Source organism: Elgaria multicarinata, chromosome 6 (assembly GCF_023053635.1).
Source record: "Elgaria multicarinata webbii isolate HBS135686 ecotype San Diego chromosome 6, rElgMul1.1.pri, whole genome shotgun sequence".
In the NCBI taxonomy this organism is placed as follows: Eukaryota; Metazoa; Chordata; class Lepidosauria; order Squamata; family Anguidae; genus Elgaria; species Elgaria multicarinata.
In genome coordinates, this window is record NC_086176.1 from 1,005,749 (window position 1) to 1,020,673 (window position 14,925).

Here is a 14,925-nt window from a genome sequence, read left to right on the forward strand (position 1 = left end):
TTGTTAGCATTAATAGAAGTATAGCTTCCAAATCACGTGACGTACTGGTTCCTCTATTCGGCCCTGGTTAGGCCTCATCTAGAGTATTGCGTCCAGTTTTGGGCTCCTCAATTCAAGAAGGACGCAGACAAGCTGGAGTGTGTTCAGAGGAGGGCAGCCAGGATGATCAGGGGTCTGGAAACAAAGCCCTATGAAGAGAGACTGAAAGAACTGGGCCTGTTTAGCCTGGAGAAGAGAAGATGGAGGGGAGACATGAGAGCACTCTTCAAATACTTGAAAGGTTGTCACACAGAGGAGGGCCAGGATCTCTTCTCAATCCTCCCAGAGTGCAGGACACGGAATAACAGGCTCAAGTTAAAGGAAGCCAGATTCCAGCTGGACATCAGGAAAAACATCCTGACTGTTAGAGCAGTACGACAATGGAATCAGTTCCCTAGGGAGGTTGTGGGCTCTCCCACACTAGAGGCCTTCAAGAGGCAGCTGGACAAGCATCTGGACAATGGATTCCTGCATTGAGCAGGGGGTTGGACTCGATGGCCTTGTAGGCCCCTTCCAACTCTGCTATTCTATGATTCTATGATTTTATGATACTTATTGTAAGCCACTTTGAGCATTATGCAAGTATTAGGGCAGGGTCTAGATCTTCTTAATAAATAAATATAAATATTGGCAAGATAAGAATATTCTAGAATTTCCAATTTATAGCCTAGCAACTGTGTTCTGAACCAGTTGAAGTTTCTTTAATTATCTGAGCTTTGAAATCTGCTCAGTTCTCAAATTATGATTTTTTACTCTTTCTAAACAAGAAACGTATTCTTTTATTACCGGTAATAATAGTTTATATATGAATATGGACTATTATTACCGGTAATACCAGCCATTGTGTCTGACTTATGTAATGAGCAAAGTTACCCATTTAATAAGTGCTGTACCATAGAGTTTTCTAAAAATAGTGAAAATAATAAATAAATTATTTATTCATTAAAACATTTATATAACGCCCTATATCACAAGGACTTTATATAAACTTTATCAAGTATATCCACATAAATAATACTCATACTCAATTTAGTTATAAGTTAACTTACTTTAGTTGGTTATGTTAATCAGGTTCTATGCATCATTATTTAAGGAAATAGATGAAATATCAGTGGGAAACATGATCAAAATCCATCCTTTTGTTAGTGATTTTTGTTAGCATTAATAGAAGTATAGCTTCCAAATCACGTGACGTACTGGTTCCTCTATTCGGCCCTGGTTAGGCCTCATCTAGAGTATTGCGTCCAGTTTTGGGCTCCTCAATTCAAGAAGGACGCAGACAAGCTGGAGTGTGTTCAGAGGAGGGCAGCCAGGATGATCAGGGGTCTGGAAACAAAGCCCTATGAAGAGAGACTGAAAGAACTGGGCATATTTATTTATTTATTTATTACATTTTTATACCGCCCAATAGCCGAAGCTCTCTGGGCAGTTCACAAAAATTAAATTAAAATGTTGAGCCTGGAGAAGAGAAGATTGAGGGGAGACATGATAGCACTCTTCAAATACTTAAAAGGTTGTCACATAGAGGAGGGCCAGGATCTCTTCTTGATCCTCCCAGAGTGCAGGACACAGAATAACGGGCTCAAGTAAAAGGAAGCCAGATTCCAGCTGGACATCAGGAAAAACTTTCTGACTGTTAGAGCAGTACGACAATGGAATCAGTTACCTAGGGAGGTTGTGGGCTCTCCCACACTGGAGGCATTCAAGAGGCAGCTGGACAACCATCTGTCAGGGATGCTTTAGGGTGGATTCCTGCATTGAGCAGGGGGTTGGACTTGATGGCCTTGTAGGTCCCTTCCAACTCTGCTATTCTATGATTTAACGGAATCTATCTTGCAGGAAAGAGCTCTTCTTTTCTAGGAGGCAGCTTTGTTATTAAAGCAGCATTAAATGTCTTTCTTGCACTTAGATACTTCCTACTGCTCAACGTCTACTGGATGAGCTGCTATCTTCTCAGTCCACTGCCATCAACACAGTATGTGGGGCTCCAGGTAACTGTAGTAGACCTTTTAATTTTATTTTAAACAATAGCTTTCAAATATACAAAGTAAATTTTGCCTTTGAAATGTTGGGGCACTCTATTCTATGGTTTGTAAGATAAAGGCAACAGTCGAGAATCCCCTTGAATTGTTGGCGCCCAAGTAGTGAGAAAGGTAGCATAATTTTTATTCAGACCTCCTTTAATCCACTATGTAGTATCAGTGGTGCGAGAGTTCAATATATTCAGCTTCAAAAAGATATTTGGAACAGGTTCCTTTCTGGAATGAAGCTAAGGCTGACTGTTTGTTTCACTTGCAACCCTGAATAGAGGGGAAGATAAACAATTTCCAACACCTGCAAAAATGTATCTGTTTTTTCTTAAGATCCCACTGCCGGTCCCTCTGCCTCAGATCAAAGCACCTGGTACTTGGATGAATCTACATTAAGTGACAACATAAAGAAAACCCTTCACAAATTTTGTGGTCCTTCTCCTGTTGTCTTTAGGTAAATTATTTTTGTTTTGTTTTTTCCTTCACAGCTTGTGGTGATTCACTAAGTCAGACACAGCCCCATGCCTTCTCTTTTGGTTTACTCGGTGCTTGACATTCCCCTGTTTCTGTTGTCCTAAGCAGACAGCAAAAATAGATGGTTTATTGAGCCCTGGGTGGACAGCCATACTGGATTAGTAAGCGGTATTTGAGCAAGTGGGTTGTAAGTCATGCAGACACGGCTTTGGTTTATAATTGCTCTCTGGGCAGTCACAAAGGTATTTTTTGTGGCTGCTCCTTTAAGTCTGTGTTGCTTTATCCTGTATGTTTAATCAAGAATTTATCTAATCAGTTGCGGCACCAAGTCACAGGGTGGTTGACGGTGGACAATGACAGCTAGTTCTTTGTTCAGAGACATCAGTCACTAGGGCCGTCTTCTCACAAATAGCAGGGATCCTACTTATGGCTGCAGGTAGGGCTGCATCTGTCTGAATGCTTTTCCATACAAAACCTAGCATATTATTGCCATCAGTAGTCCAAACACTGAGTGTTCTACTCTTCATTTACTAGAAGGCAGGCTCCTTTAAGAAGAAAATCTGACCCAGGGGTTGGAAGGGAAGGCACCTCCCACTTCTTCCTTAGAGGTCAATCTTTTTCCTATCTCTGCAATACATAGCCACAGATTCCAGGTCTGGTTTGAGAAATTGGCCCTAAATGGTTTTGTCCTTTTCAAAAGGCCAGACAGAAGAAAGGTGTGGGGTGACAACAACAGAAGTAGTTCTTGGGTACACCTCAGTGGGACTGAACCTCACCCTTGTCCCAAGTCTGCCTGCTGACTTAGTGGAACATACACCAGCCTTGTGGCTGCATATGAATCCCCCTGGGGGTCTGGGAGTTCTGAAAACACAGAGGTGAGTGGTACCTTGGATCTGGCTCTACAAACCTTCTCTAACCACAAGGGATTCCGCCCTCCACCTGGCTGTGTGTCTTTTTCTACCCCCACCTCCATTTCAGCTTTCCTATCCATCAGTGACGTTTCCAGGCCCTCCTAGGGTTGCGCCACTTAAAGTGGTGTCAAAGCATTTTTTAGTGTAAAAAACCTGCTGCCTTTTCAGGAGTGATAACCTACCCCATCGGAATTTGACAAGAGCCCAAAGTTCTTTGTAGACCGTTTGTGTCCCACCTCTGAAACCAACAAAAAAGCCTTGGCTAAGTACTTTAGTGCAGCTTTAAGCTGGATGAACTGATTCCCCTGCATTACCTTGACAGGGATGCAATTCGTTGGCTGGAGCTATGCCATGCCATCGAGATTTTCACTTAAACTGGCTTGATGCTGGTCATACTGCACTTGGGATCTACCTTCGGGGTGGACTAATGGCCATGTACTTTGTCCTGATGTGGGTGCTGGTCTATCTGAGGCTTTCCCCTTTAGTGATCTATCAGCTTTCCCATTCCTTTCCCATCTGTGTCCCCTTTGTGGGTTGAGAGTTGCAGCCAGGTCACTATTCTGCTCCATCTTCACTCTCTTAGAGGAGAACCTGTGGGGCTTGCACTTTCATACCTTTGTCTCCTACTTTGTTTCTTTCCTCCTTCTTTGTTTCTTTCCTCTAAATCTTGAGGACACTTGGACAAAACCAAATAAAGGAAAAATGTAGGCCCTTGAATGAGGTTTCCATCTCCCTCACAGGCCTCAATTCAAGGTGGGGGATCAGTTTGTGGCACTCTCCCAAGGAGATGAAACAAGATCACTGCCCAGACAATCAGGACAGGCTCATACTGCTGCTCTGCAGACAGCTATAAATATTTGGGGAATTCTCTTAAAGTCTCTGGCATTGATTTACTTCCAGGATCCTAAGGAGTGCAGTTGACCTGCTGATCTTAATCATATTATATGGAGCCCTTTCCTCATGCTGCACTTGAAAGCAAGCAGAGTATACGCATCTCAAAACTAAGGATAAATATGGAGTATTGCAGTGATGATGCCCACTTTAGCGCTTTAGAAGAACTACTTTCCACAGATATTGTCAGCATTTCCAGCGCAGTCGAATAATCCAGGGAAGAACCCTATCCTGCTCTTTCCTGGCTTATCCTGAGCCATCAAGAAGGAAATGGGAAGAGGCATGGTCTGAGACTCAGTGCTGAGATGAATATAGAACGTGCCAGTTCCTGTCAATCAGCTGCAATGCTGATCACTGATCTACTGAGTTGAGTTGGCTCTCAAAGTCTGTTGGAGATGAAGAGGTAACACCTCATCTTTTCCTTCTCCTCCTCCTGCATCCCCTGCCTAAGGTTCTCAAAGTGCTGCATCTGCAGACTCTTACAGAGATCTTACCAGGACCCTACTTTGACTTAGGAGTCCCAAGTTTGTAGTATGAGCTTCTAAGCACCAGGAGACAGCGTCCTTGCTCGTGGCCTTCAGCGATGTTCTAACAGCAGCAGCTTGTACTAGCACTGACAAGGTACTAAACCCAAACAAGGTATTGAAAAGATGTACCCTTTCCTATTTGATTGCAAGGAGTTGATGCTTTCTAACTTAGAGGCAACAGCATCTCTACCCAGAGATTCCTGCTTGCTTTCAGAGGGTGATATCTTGTTTAGAGACCAGACAGATAAAAGGATTGTGTTAAAAAGATCCATGGAGCTCAATACTGTATTTTCCAAAATGACTGCTGTGCTGTTTCAAATCTCCAGAGCTTCCCTAGCTTGGCTGAAAAGTCAGCATCGGGAACAACCTTTCAAGGCAGCAGGGAGAGGACTCAGTGATTTGTACAATGGCACTTCCTACCTTGCCGACGTCCTGTTTGATATACTGCAATATGCAGCTAGGACTACAGCATCTACCAGGAGATGGCTCTGGGACCATCCATCAGGAAAATCGATAGCTACCAAGTCTGCCCTTACCTCAGCTAGTTTTAAGGTTAGCAAGTAGAAGAGACAGCAGTAGGAACAAGGGATGAATTAAGGAGGGTCCTCCGATCTTCTTGGAAAGCATCCCTCAGACCTCACAGGAGTGAGAATTCCAGCCAATATTGTCTGCTAGTGGGGCGCTTTTATCGCCCCACTAGCAGACATAGCCTCATAAAGGGTTTTTCAAAGCTTTTGAGGCACTGTGGAAGGGTTCTAAGAATCTAGGAAACACTTCTGTGGCTTACACCAGAAAGAGAAGTCCAACTGGCTCCAGCATCCAAATGACTTTTCAGGCTCAAAACAGTGCAAACGTTTGCCCCCATTTGGGATCTGGCTACTTCAGACGGTTGAGCACGGGAGGCACTTCATCTTGAGTATTCACTAGAGTTCTGAGTGGTAATCCAAGGCAAGATTTTGGTCTCCCCCTGCTCTACAGCTTTGGCGAAGTGGAAATTCATGCAAGTGGTGATCCAGAAGCTGCAGGAAATTGAATCTATTAAATTGGTGCTATCCCAGCAAGGAGACAGTGTCTTCTCGTTCCTTGTTCTTGTCCTCCACAGAGAGGCATTGGTCATCCTGAACCTGAGAAGAGTTTACATGTTCCTCCAGAAGGGGGGGCGGAGCTTGGCGGCCATGCGGCTGGTAAGAGTTTTTTAATTCTCCAACCGGCTATGCCGGAAAAGTCAATTATCTCTTTTTAAAAGGGCATAAATCTCAAAGAAATACAATGGAAAAGGACTATGAATATTAACTGTTGACGTTGCTGATAACGGTGCAAAGTTGAAAGGAGTTAAAAGTGAGATTTGAAGCGGCTGAAGGAACGTCTCTGGAAAGTGAAACCAACTGCTAGGTACTGGAAAATGTACGGCAGCTAATGGTTTGTTTTTGTTAGAGACGTGGACTTGATTTATGGTGAATCTCACTTTTATTGGAAAGCGAAGAGCTGTAAAACACTGGCTCTATAGAGTGAAAGTAATTCAGGCACAGACTGACTGACGGACGGTGTGCTAAATTGAGCTCAAGGGGGGGAGGTGGATTGCAGTTTTGGAGCGTTTGCAGCGTTTGGTGGGGAGACAGCTGTTTGGTGTTGTCGGGACTGTGTTTATGGTTGTTTCGGTCTCCCCCAGTGAATGCTGTCTTGATGTGTGGTGGAATTCCCCCCCCCCCCAGAGAAGAAATAGTCCGGCAGAAGGGGAGCCGGGTGTTAAGGAGAAGATTCATGCCCTATGTCGAATATAAAAAGAAAGATTAAAGAGGAAATTGCAAAAGTTAAGTGGACAAAGAAACGACCCAGTAATCATAACTTACCCTATCTGGAAGGATTGGCTTCAGAAGAAGAGCAGGAACATACAGACACCGTAATAGAAGAGAAAATGGCCGAAGGTGGAAAAACAGCTGGCAGCCAGCCAGCTACCTTAGCTGAAATCAAGAGTGTTATTGCAGAAAACAATGTAATCATTTTTTAAAAAATGGATCAGCAAACGGATAAATTAGATAAACGGATGATTGTGTTAGCTGATAAAATCGCGCAGAATGTCAAGGCTATAAAGGATTTGGAGGCAGCAGCAGACCTGACCGAGAAGAGACAGGAGGCTTTTGAAAAATCGTCTAATGTGCAATTCCAGGACCACGAATTACGGCTGATAGCCTTAGAAGATCAAAACCATCGTTCATCACTTCGCATAAAACATTTAATTCAAACACAAGGAGAAAATCTGCGAGATATAATCTTGAAGTGGTTTAAAGAGATGATGCCTGATTTGCAGTTAGAGGACTGCGACTTGGACCGTGTCCATAGAGTGGGGGGGCAAAATTACAAAGGAGCTACCAGAGATATTTTGGTGAAATTTGGCAATTATTATAAAAAAGAGCAAGTTATGAAGAAACTGAGAGCTATGGCCCAGCTACAGTATAAAGGCAAATCAGTGCAAATTTATAATGATCTTTGTCAGCACATACTGAATTGGAGACGCAGTGTCAAGCCAATAACAAATATTAGTGAGAAAAAAAATTACATATTTGTGGGGTTATCCGGTTTTCTTAAGATTTACATATGGTAGGGGGGAGCACAGAGTAACTTCTTTGGATCAGGGTAAGGAGTTGTTGAAGAGCTTGGGTCTGTATGAGGAAGCAAGTGTGATGGAAACAGGTGGGGGGAGATGAGGCATCTGGAATGTAATAGAATTGTTAACTGGATGAGATAATTATGAGATAATTGTAGATAGAAATGTTAAACATAAAGACCTTGCCGGCCAGGCTCAGCACTTCCTCCCCCCCTCCCCCTAAAGTAGATGGCTGGAGTATTAGATTTACGGGGATTTGGGGTGGGGGAAGGGGAGATGGTATGGTTAGAATAAGGGGATTGAGGGTTTTGTTATGGTGTTTGTGTTTTTATGTATGTGAATTTGAGTTTCAGAGCACAAGGGATCGGAAGAGACATCAAAAGGGTGAATATGGATAAAAAAATAAAAGTATCAACACTCAATGTTAAAGGTTTGGGGGCAGTCGTGAAAAGGAGGAGAATAGAACAAATGTTTAATAAGGAAGGATCTGACATTATAATGATGCAAGAAACACACCAAGGGCTTGAAAATGTAAATATGATAAAAATCAAGTGGCTAGCTTATTATGAAAAGTCATTGGGGACTTCAAAAAAAAATGGAGTGGCCACTTTGATTTAAAAAAAAAGTGGATTTATATTAGAAACCATAAAAAAGGATGATAGTGGTAGATATCTTATGATAAAAGGTAAAATTGAAGGAAAGGCATATACATTAGTTAATGTTTATGCCCCAAATGAGAGACATAGAGAGTTTTTTATAAAATTATTTAAAGAAATAGAAGAATTCAAGGAGGGGTATGTTATCTTAGCTGGGGATTTTAATATGGTTATGGATAATGGATGGGACAGGTCAAACCCCACTAAGGTTGAAAAGAGGAATGATATTACCATATTGAATAAATTAGTAAAAGAAAATGATTATGTGGATTCTTGGCGTTTACTTAATGGGGCTAAGCCTGGGTTCTCATACTACTCCCCAGTTCATCATACATACTCCAGGATAGATCATATATTTGTCTCAAAAGGTTTTGCAACTAAGATTTGTAAAATGGAAATGGGGGTAATAAAGGTAACTGACCACGCATTGTTAAGTTTAGAATTTGCAATTAAGAAGAATTATAAAGAGGCGTATAGGTGGAAATTGAACACAAAGATATTGAAATATAACAAAGTGGTAGAAAAAATTCAGAGGGAATTGTCAGAGTCCTGGGAAATTAATGAAAAGGGAGGAACAGCTGGGTCAGTTTGGGACACCATGAAGGCTGTAGTAAGAGGAATCTGTATTAGAGAAATGTGTAATTTAAAAAGACAACAGCATGCAGAGCAGGAGAAGCTAGAGATAGAAATTAGAAGTTTGGAGGAAGAATATTGGCAGGGTAAAAATAAATATAAATTATTAGAAATACAAGCTAAGAAGAAACAATTAGAAAATTTAAATTTAGAGGAGGTTCAAAAAATTTAATGTACATGAAAAGGGAGTATTTTGAAAATAGCAATAAGAATTCTAAATTGCTTGCAAGACTCACACAAAAGGAAAAAGCGAGAAACGGGATAGGAGCATTGAAGGATAATCAAGGGAATTATTGTCATACAATGAAGGATAAAATAAAAAATTTTCAGAAATTTTATCAGGAACTATATAAGGGTAAAGAATTCAAAAAAAGAAGTTAGAGGATTATATAGGAAGGTATATAAAGAAGGGAATAAAATAGTACATAAAGAGCAAATGGAGAAGGTAATAACTCAAAGAGAAGTTGAAGATGTAATTGATAATTTGAAAGTGGGTAAATCACCAGGAGCAGATGGTTTAGGACCAGAATATTATAAAGTTTTTAAGGAGTTATTAGTTCCGAAATTATTGAAACTTTATAATGCTATATTATTAGGAGAGAAGATACCAGAATCATGGGAACATTCATTGATAATATTAATTCCTAAACCAGACAAAGATTTGACTATCCCCGATTCATATAGACCTATTTCATTAATAAATCAGGATGCTAAAAAATTTTCATCTATTTTGGCTAAACGGTTAAATAAATTTATATCAGAATATATAGGAGAAGATCAATGTGGATTTGTGGCGGGGAGGCAGATGCATAGTTTAGTGGGAAGAGTTTTGAATGTAATACATGCGATAAAAAAATCAAAGATCAAGGCAGGAATTTTGGCATTGGATAGTTTTAAGGCTTTTGATTGTGTGAGCTGGCAAGCATTAAAGATTATTATAGATAAAATGGGATTTGGAAATAAATTTAAAACTATAATAGAACAGTTATATTCCCAAAATACAGCTGTAGTGGTGGTAAACGATGGACTCACTGAAAAAATACGACTAGCCAGAGGTACAAGACAAGGATGTCCGCTCTCGCCGGTCCTGTTTGTAATGGTTATGGAAGTATTGGCGAATGCAATAAGAGATGATGGAGAGATAGAAGGAATTGGAGAGGTAAAGGAAATAAAATTGAATATGTTTGCGGATGATACCCTATTGACTATCAAGAATCCAATAAGAAAAATAGATAGAATTAAACAACAATTGAGAGAATTTGAAGAATTTACAGGATTAAGAATAAATTGGTCCAAATCAGAGATGATTTTGTTTAATTATACTAAGAAGGAAGAAAAGGAATGGGAACGTAAGGGAATAGAAATGAGAGTTAAGGAACAGATTAGATATTTGGGAATTAAAATTACAAAAAACCTAGATAATTTAGAAAAGGAGAATTTAACGAGGTTAAAAAAAGAGGTATTAGAAAAATTGGAAAAATATAAAAGATTAAATTTATCTTGGTTTGGAAGAATAGCATTAATAAAAATGAAGATTTTAGCTGAGATAAATTTTGTGTTTAGGATGTTACCAATAAAAATTTCAGAAGTTGAGATAAAAAGTTGGCAAAACATCATTAACAAATATTGTAACGGAGATAAGAAAGTGAGGGTAAATAAAAATAAATGGTATTTAAGCCAAAAAAAGGGAGGATTGGGTCTCCCAAATATAAAATTATACTATGCAGCAAACAGGTTAAGACATATTGTAGAAGCAATTATAGGAGTAGGAGATTTAGATTGGATGGAGGATAAAATTACATGTAATGTAGAGATGAGTTTGGAAAATGTTTTTTTTAAGGAAGGAGGGAGAAAGTGGGTTGAAAGTATAGATAATCCACTCCTGAGGTTTCAATGTGAAATTTGGAGTAAATTTAAAGGGAAGCTGCTTCCGAGCAACACTCCCTTGTCACCGGTAATAATGTTAAAGAATTTCCCAGAGGAACTGAAGGGTAGATTAAGTAAAATATTAAAAGAGAAAAATAAAATGAAATTAAAGGATTGGTTAAGAGATATAAATACAAGAGAAGATATGGAAGAGCTGTTAAAGGAGAAAAAATTATTTTGGTTAGAGTTTAGGCAATTAGAACAATGGAATAAAAAGTGGATTAAAGAAAATAGAGTTTGTAGAGAAATGACGAAGTTTGTGGAGTTAATAGTAAATAAGGAAAACGGTAAAGGAGGAAGTATAGTTTTAAAAGGGTTAATGAGCGAAATATATAAAATATTGTTAGAAAAGGAGTTAGGGGATAGTTCAGGGAAAATGGTATGGGAGACAGATTTGAAGGTACAAATAGAGCGACAGAGCTGGGAGGGACTGTGGAAACAAAGAGTGTTGAGAAGTATGTCAGTGAGAATAAAAGAGAATTATTTTAAAATTTTGTGGAGGTGGTACCTAACCCCGATTAGATTGAATAAGATAAATAATCAGCATTCAGCAAATTGTTGGAGAGGTTGTGGGGAAAAAGGAACGTATTTACATATGTGGTGGGAATGCAAATATGTACAAAGATTATGGAAGAAGGTGTTTTTTGAAATTGAAGAAATAGTGGGAATGAAAATAGAACAAACACCAAAAATTGCATTACTGTCACTATTTGAAGATTTAAAATGTGGAAAAGAAATTAAAGAATTGATATCGAGTTTGCTGACTGCAGCACGATTGATGGTAGCTAGGAACTGGAAGATCCAGGGGGAATATTCTATTGAAGAATGGTACAAAGAAGTATGGGATATAGCTATTAATGATAAATTGACTTGTGATATTAAGTGGAGGAAAGGTATAATGAAAATAAATGAGTTTGAAGGAATTTGGAAACAGTTCCTAATATTTGTGTTTTCTAAGGGAAGTGGGAAACCGCCAGCGGAAGAAAGTATGAGATTTTGGAAGCAAGAATAGATCCCGAGGTGGAGGGTGCACTTATATGTTAAGAAAGATTATATTTGTAATGATAGGATAGGTTATAGTTAATATTTACTCAATATATATGTATTCAACATTTATCAAAATGTATGTAGTATGTTGTGTTGTTGTTTCTTTTTTGTAAGATGTTTATTCTGTGTTTTAAAATAAAAACAAACAAACATGTCCCTCCAGATTCATCAGTTCAAAATGTCGACACTTCTCTCCATTTTAGTGGCAGTGGCTGCAGATGAGCTCCTGATAGACATTCTGAATGCTTTTCTTCTCATCCTAATAAATTCTTCCTTTCTTTCAAGGCCATATTGTTTGTGCCAGGTGTGTAGTCTGGCGCACTCCCTGATCTCGTTTTGTCACTGGAGGCCCAGATGGCCCCAGTGGCATAGGATGTCTTTGCTCAGCTTCTTCTAGTGCAGCAGCTTCTATTGTTCCTGGATAGAGATAGTTTCACCACAGTGACAAATACTCCCAGAACCTCATGTTTTAATTATTTATTCTTCATTGTGGTCTCTGTGCAGTCACACACGTGTTTGAATTATTTAATGTGTCTTATGTGGGGTTTCCCTTGAAGCTTGTCTAGAAGGTACCGTTGGTACAAAATGCAGTGGCCGGGCTGCTGACAGGGACAGCTGTAAGGGATTGTGTGATCTTGAAAGAGCTGCCTTGGCTATTGGTTTCTGGGTTGAATTCAGGGTTGTTGTTGTCCTACAAAGCCCTAAACTACTTGGGAAGCAGGTGTCTAATGGAATGGCCCTCTCTCAATACTGGCCTGCAGATACTACTTGTTCTCTGGTGGAGGCACGTCTCGTCCCACCATTGGGGAAAGTATATCAAGTTGTGTCATGAGACAGGGCCTACACTGTGGCGGCACCCTGTCTTTGCAATGGCCAACCCCAAGAGTGCCAACTATCATTTCGGCACTAAGAGAAGACACATTTGTTCATCCAGGCATTTATGCATGGGTAACTCTGCTGCTGATTGAATGGTTTTAATTATCTAAATTAGTTTTTAATTAATTAATATTTTAATCTTACCCATCCTGGGATACTTTTTAATGACTGACGGGATATAAATGGGAATAATAAATAAAGTTCTCCCTGCTCAGGTGACTCAGAGTCTGCAATGCAGATGCCTACTAGTCCCTGAACAGACCAACATTGTAAGGAACCGTGACACACTCTCTTAGAAGAGCTACTACTTCTTGGCTTCTAGTCATAAGATGTGAAGAGCAACTATTCAGTCCTCTCTCCACACCTTTACACTAGGGGGTGTAAGGTCAGTGTTTTGTATCTGCTCAGGCAGCCTCTGATAGAAGGTGACATCAGTGGATGTTGCAAGTTGCCTCCTTGTGCATATGGGGCACTGCTCTGCTTTGCCCCCGTCTGGATCGTGAGATAGTGACAAGTGGAGTAGGGAGAGGGGAGAGCTTGTTTGTCTGTGAATTCTTCTTCTACTTGCTCACTAGATATTGGTCCAGTACTTGCTCAGGTTTTTTTTAAAAAAATCTTGGTAGCTATTTATAGTTTTCCCTTCAAAGGCACTTTGGTGCTATAGTAACTGGCTCTGGAGAGGAGGTGACAGTGCCTCCTAGTCCAGGACTGTCTGTCTTAAAAGGTTGTGATTTCTAGTGGACTGAGGGGAAACCACCCAGTGCTTGGACGAGTGCCTGGTGAGAATTCACAGGTAAGCAGTCTCCATTTTCCATGTGCAGTATTCAATCATGTGAGCCCCCCACCTGCAGCCTGAAGTGGCACAATCCAGAAACTGCATTGATTGTTTTTGGGAATTAGACCATAGTGATTGTCTTTTCTCTAGATATAGCAAGGTGTGCTGGCCATACTGTGGGAAGTAAAGAAGAAATGATTCGTTGCAGCAGACTGAAACCAGGATAATTATCAAATCATTAGACTTTGTTTAATTCAATAGCTTTCAAAAAGCGTTGTATGAATAACGGCAGATAAGCTTACCTTAAAGACAATGTCCTTACCTCTATTGTTATTTACCTGCAATACATAGCCATAGATCATAGCCACGTTCTACATCTCTGTCTCACCTTGATGGTGTTCCTCCCATCCTCTACCACACTTCAAATTTTACAGTGATGTGAACTCCATGTACCTCTCCTCCACGGAGCCTCCAGCTGCTGCTGAATGGGCCTGTCTTTTGCGCCCCCTGAGAGGGAGAGAACCTGAGGGCATCTGGAACTTGCTTTCTATTGTTCGTGAGATGTTCAAGAGACGAGACACCAATGCAGCTCCTCTTCTGGAGATCCTAACAGACCAGTGTCTGACGTATGAACAGGTACAATCTTGTTTCATTTTTTATTTAAGACATTTGTATCCTGCCTAATTAAAAATGGTCAAGGTGGCTTATGAAAACTATGGATTCACTGTAGTTGTTGGAGAGGAGGGGCGTGGAAGCTATGCAGGCAGCCTAGGGGGCCACTGAGGAACTTGATAGCAGACTTCTTGGCCTGACTGAGAACATCCTGTGGAAAGCCTTGCAGTATGACAAGTAGGGCGAAGTATTTCATCTGTTAATGGGTATTAAGAATGGGTCTTTGAGATCCTGACATGCCTGCACCCTTTCTCTACAGATAACTGGCTGGTGGTACAGTGTAAGGACGTCTGCGTCCCATAGCAGTGCCAGTGGGCACACTGGCCGCAGCAACGGTCAGTCAGAAGTGGCTGCTCATGCTTGTGCAAGCATGTGTGATGAGATGGTGGTTCTCTGGAGGCTTGCTGTCCTGGATCCAACCATCAGCCCCCATAGGTAGGCAGTGGGGTCTGATTTTCCTTAATGAAGCTGTAATATATGTTCCCATGAATGAATATGATGTGTCTGTTCTTTTTATTGTAAATATTTATACATTGCTTCTCTCCCTGCATGAGGTGAGGGCTTGCCCAGAAATTGTGTGTGTGTGTGGCGGGTGGTGGTGGTGGGAACTGCCCAAAGAACTCCATGGCCACGTTCACACTGCATCTGTGCACTCTTGGACTTGTGCTGTTTCATAACTGTCTGTCCTTCAAATACACAGTGATGGTGGATGATATTTGCTTTGGATTTTGCTACAAGAAAAAGGATTATATTAATACATGAAAGATGGGGTTCATTTTTGGGTCTAGTTAAAAGCACAATCTCACTTAGAGACTTCTGACTACCAGATTTTATTATTTATTTATTTATTTATTTATTGCATA

The 14,925-nt window shown here is 40.4% G+C and overlaps 1 protein-coding gene across 3 annotated transcripts in view; it reads left to right on the plus strand.

The window, feature by feature from the left end:
• Positions 1-14,925, plus strand: part of ZSWIM8 (zinc finger SWIM-type containing 8) — a 108,929-nt gene that overhangs the window by 36,165 nt on the left and 57,839 nt on the right. For all 3 annotated transcript variants that reach the window (XM_063128839.1, XM_063128838.1, XM_063128841.1), the window contains exons 6-9: positions 1,949-2,030; positions 2,403-2,523; positions 13,825-14,026; positions 14,322-14,497. In XM_063128839.1, coding sequence (XP_062984909.1) covers positions 1,949-2,030; positions 2,403-2,523; positions 13,825-14,026; positions 14,322-14,497 — 581 coding nt within the window. The remainder of the gene's footprint in view (positions 1-1,948; positions 2,031-2,402; positions 2,524-13,824; positions 14,027-14,321; positions 14,498-14,925) is intronic.